The sequence below is a fragment of the Neofelis nebulosa genome, chromosome 17 (assembly GCF_028018385.1).
Source record: "Neofelis nebulosa isolate mNeoNeb1 chromosome 17, mNeoNeb1.pri, whole genome shotgun sequence".
Lineage (NCBI taxonomy): Eukaryota > Metazoa > Chordata > Mammalia > Carnivora > Felidae > Neofelis > Neofelis nebulosa.
Genome location: NC_080798.1, coordinates 2,116,098 through 2,119,050, shown reverse-complemented (window position 1 = coordinate 2,119,050; position 2,953 = coordinate 2,116,098). Strand labels below are relative to the sequence as shown.

At 41.9% G+C, this 2,953-nt stretch overlaps 1 protein-coding gene across 1 annotated transcript; it reads right to left on the bottom strand.

Annotated features, from left to right (window-relative positions):
* Positions 1-443: 443 nt before the first annotated feature.
* LOC131499475 (olfactory receptor 6Z7-like) lies at positions 444-1,902 on the bottom strand. The gene has a single exon (XM_058707513.1). The coding sequence runs from the start codon at positions 1,771-1,773 to the stop codon at positions 835-837; it is 939 nt and encodes a 312-aa protein (XP_058563496.1). The 5' UTR covers positions 1,774-1,902; the 3' UTR covers positions 444-834.
* Positions 1,903-2,953: the final 1,051 nt, after the last annotated feature.

The window sequence follows — 2,953 nt, the reverse complement described above, 5'->3', positions numbered from 1 at the left end:
TGACTAAAATATAAATAAACATTTTTAAGAGAAAAAGAATATAGATAGGTAATAGCTAGTAGCAAAGGGATGGGGAAAGGATTGAGATAAAAGTTCTGCCCTAATTTTTTATTCAGCACATATATCTTGGTCATATCATCATGTCAAACATATAAATCTGTTTCTTTTTATGTAGTACCCCAACGTTTATCTCAGAATGAATATAATGTATTTAATCCATCAATTTTAGATGGATATTAGATTGCTTCTGATTTTTTCATTATAAAGATGCTACGAATCTCTCTCTCTCTCTCTCTCTCTCTATATATATATATATATATATATATATATATATATATATATATAGACCATATATATATAAGATAGACCATATATATGTGTGTGTGTGTGTGTGTGTGTATAAAATCTCTCTCTACACACACACACACACACACACACACACACACACACACACGGTCTATCTTTACTTGTGGGAACATATAAAACATTTGGTAAATATTTGTCATCCTAGGAATAAAATGATGGGATTGCTAAATCTGCATTTCTTGGCTTACTAATAAAGTTGACCATCTTGCCATGTGAGTTATCAGTCACTTATCCTTGATGACTTTGCTTTCTCATGGACATTGTTCACTCTTCTCATGGGTGATTCAGATTTTGTTATTAATTGAAATGAACTCATTGTTTATTAATTGGGAACCACATTTCTCTAGGTTTTTTTTTTGTTTGTTTGTTTGTTTGTTTGTTTGTTTTGCCTTTCAGTACTATGTTTGGTATTTCCTGGCCATGAAAGATTTTCGATCAGGAGATGAGAGGTCCAATCCAAAACCATGATCAAGGCCAGTGGAGAGTTTTCCGAAGCACTACATGGACCTCCTTGTTCCTCAGGCAGTAGATGATGGGGTTGCACATGGGCGTGACCACCGTGTAGATGACAGATAGCACCTTGTTGAGGTCCATGGATTTGATACGGCTGGGACGACAATAAATGAAGAGGGCTGCTGAGTAGAAGATGCCCACCACAATCAGGTGGGAGGCACAGGTGGAAAAGGCCTTGCGCTGGGCAGCAGCTGATGGCATGCGGAGCACAGCCACCACGATGGCCAAGTAGGAGGCCAATGCTACCAACAGTGTTCCACAGAAGATGACAATGGCAGAGATGAAGTCCACCAGCTCCGTCAGGGCCACGTGGGTGCAGGACAGGTTGAGCAGAGGGGAGACGTCACAGAAAAATTGGTTGAGGACATTGGGGCCACAGTAGGAAAGGCTGGCAATGCATGTCGTCTTGGCCACCGAGACCAGCATCCCCCCAAGCCATGAGGACAAGGCTAAGCCCAGGCAGACCTGGGGCCTCATGAGCAGTGGGTAGTGGAGTGGGCGGCAGATGGCCACGTAGCGGTCATAGGCCATGGAGGCCAGGAGGGTGCACTCCGTGCAGATGAGGACTATGAAGAAGAAAAGCTGTGTCATGCAGGCTGTGAAGGAGATATGGTAAGGTCCAGTCCACAGCCCCACGAGCAGACTGGGCATGGTCACGGACACGTAGCACATCTCCAGGCAGCTCAGGTTGCCCAGGAAGAAATACATGGGCTTGTGGAGCTCGATGTGACTGCAGATGAGGTAGATGATGAGCGTGTTCTCCAGGAGGGTCAGCAGGTAGAGGGTCAGGAAGATGGCAAACAGAACATCTCTTATATCTGGCCTTGTGGACAAACCCAACAAGACAAACTCCTGGACTCTTGTCATGTTGACCAACTCCAGGGACCTCTCCATCTGTGGAGGGACAAATAAAGTTTGTTGACATTCTGGTTTCTTCAGAGACACAGTAGCAAAAAAACATTGGGAATATGGTCACAGTACATGGAGACGCTAGGCACTTGGCTAGCCCAAATTCTGTTGGAAATTGACTGTTATACAGAAATGCCGAATAGATGTTTGTGAACGAAACTCTGAGCATGAGATCACTGTCTTTACTCTAATCTGTCTTACTAAGTCTGTGTCCTTATACAATTGGATCGCTTGAAAATTGGGGGAAAAACATTGGCCTCCCATGAGGTTGTTATAATATATAAATCAATTGATGGGAAATGCTATACCAAATAAGAAATTAGAATTGTTCTTATTTCAGTTCCCAAAAAAGTGCTTATTCTGGGTCATGTTTTTTCTTTCTTTGTATAGTCTGCATAAAAATTTATTTATTTAGTTTTAAATGTTTATTTATTTATTTTGAGAGAGAGACAGAGAATCCTGAGCATGCTCCACTCTGTCAGCACAGAGCCTGACTCGGGGCTTGATCTAATGAACCACATGATCATGACCTGAGTCGAAATCAAGAGTCGGGTGCTTAACGAACTGAGCCACCCAGGGGCCCCAATCTGTGTAAACATTTTGGAGCATTTTATAAGTCTGGAGTAGAGCAAGACTGTCATCTCTTTTGTTTGAAAATGTTTCTCTTCTTGGGGCACCTGGGTGGCTCAGTGGGTTAAGTGTCTGACTTCGGCTCAGGATATGACGTAGCAGTTCATGGATTTGAGCTCCACATCAGGCTCTGTGCTGACAGCTCAGAGCTGGAGCCTGCTTTAGATTCTGTGTCTCCCTCTGTCTCTGACCTCCCCTGATCACACTCTGTTTCTCTATGTATCTCAAAAATGAATAAACATTTAAAAAAATTTTAAGAAAACGTTTCCTCTTCTTAATGCAAATTAACTTTGGGAATTATATTAGGTTGTAGGTCACCAGTGATGATGTTCAATGGACATGTCATTCATGAAAAGGTTGGAAATACCATTTATTGTATCAGTGTGTGTGATCACAAACACACATAGGCATTATTTCCCCACTGATATGTTTCTGGAAGCTGAGGCTCACAGAAAAAAAAATTGTTAATGTAAACTGGAACACACAATCTCATAATTAAAACTTCCATAACTCATTGAGCCTCTAGTATGCCTCA

Coding starts and splice junctions, on each gene's coding strand:
- LOC131499475 (XM_058707513.1), bottom strand. CDS start 1,773: ATGGAGAGGTCCCTGGAGTTGGTCAACATGACAAGAGTCCAGGAGTTT.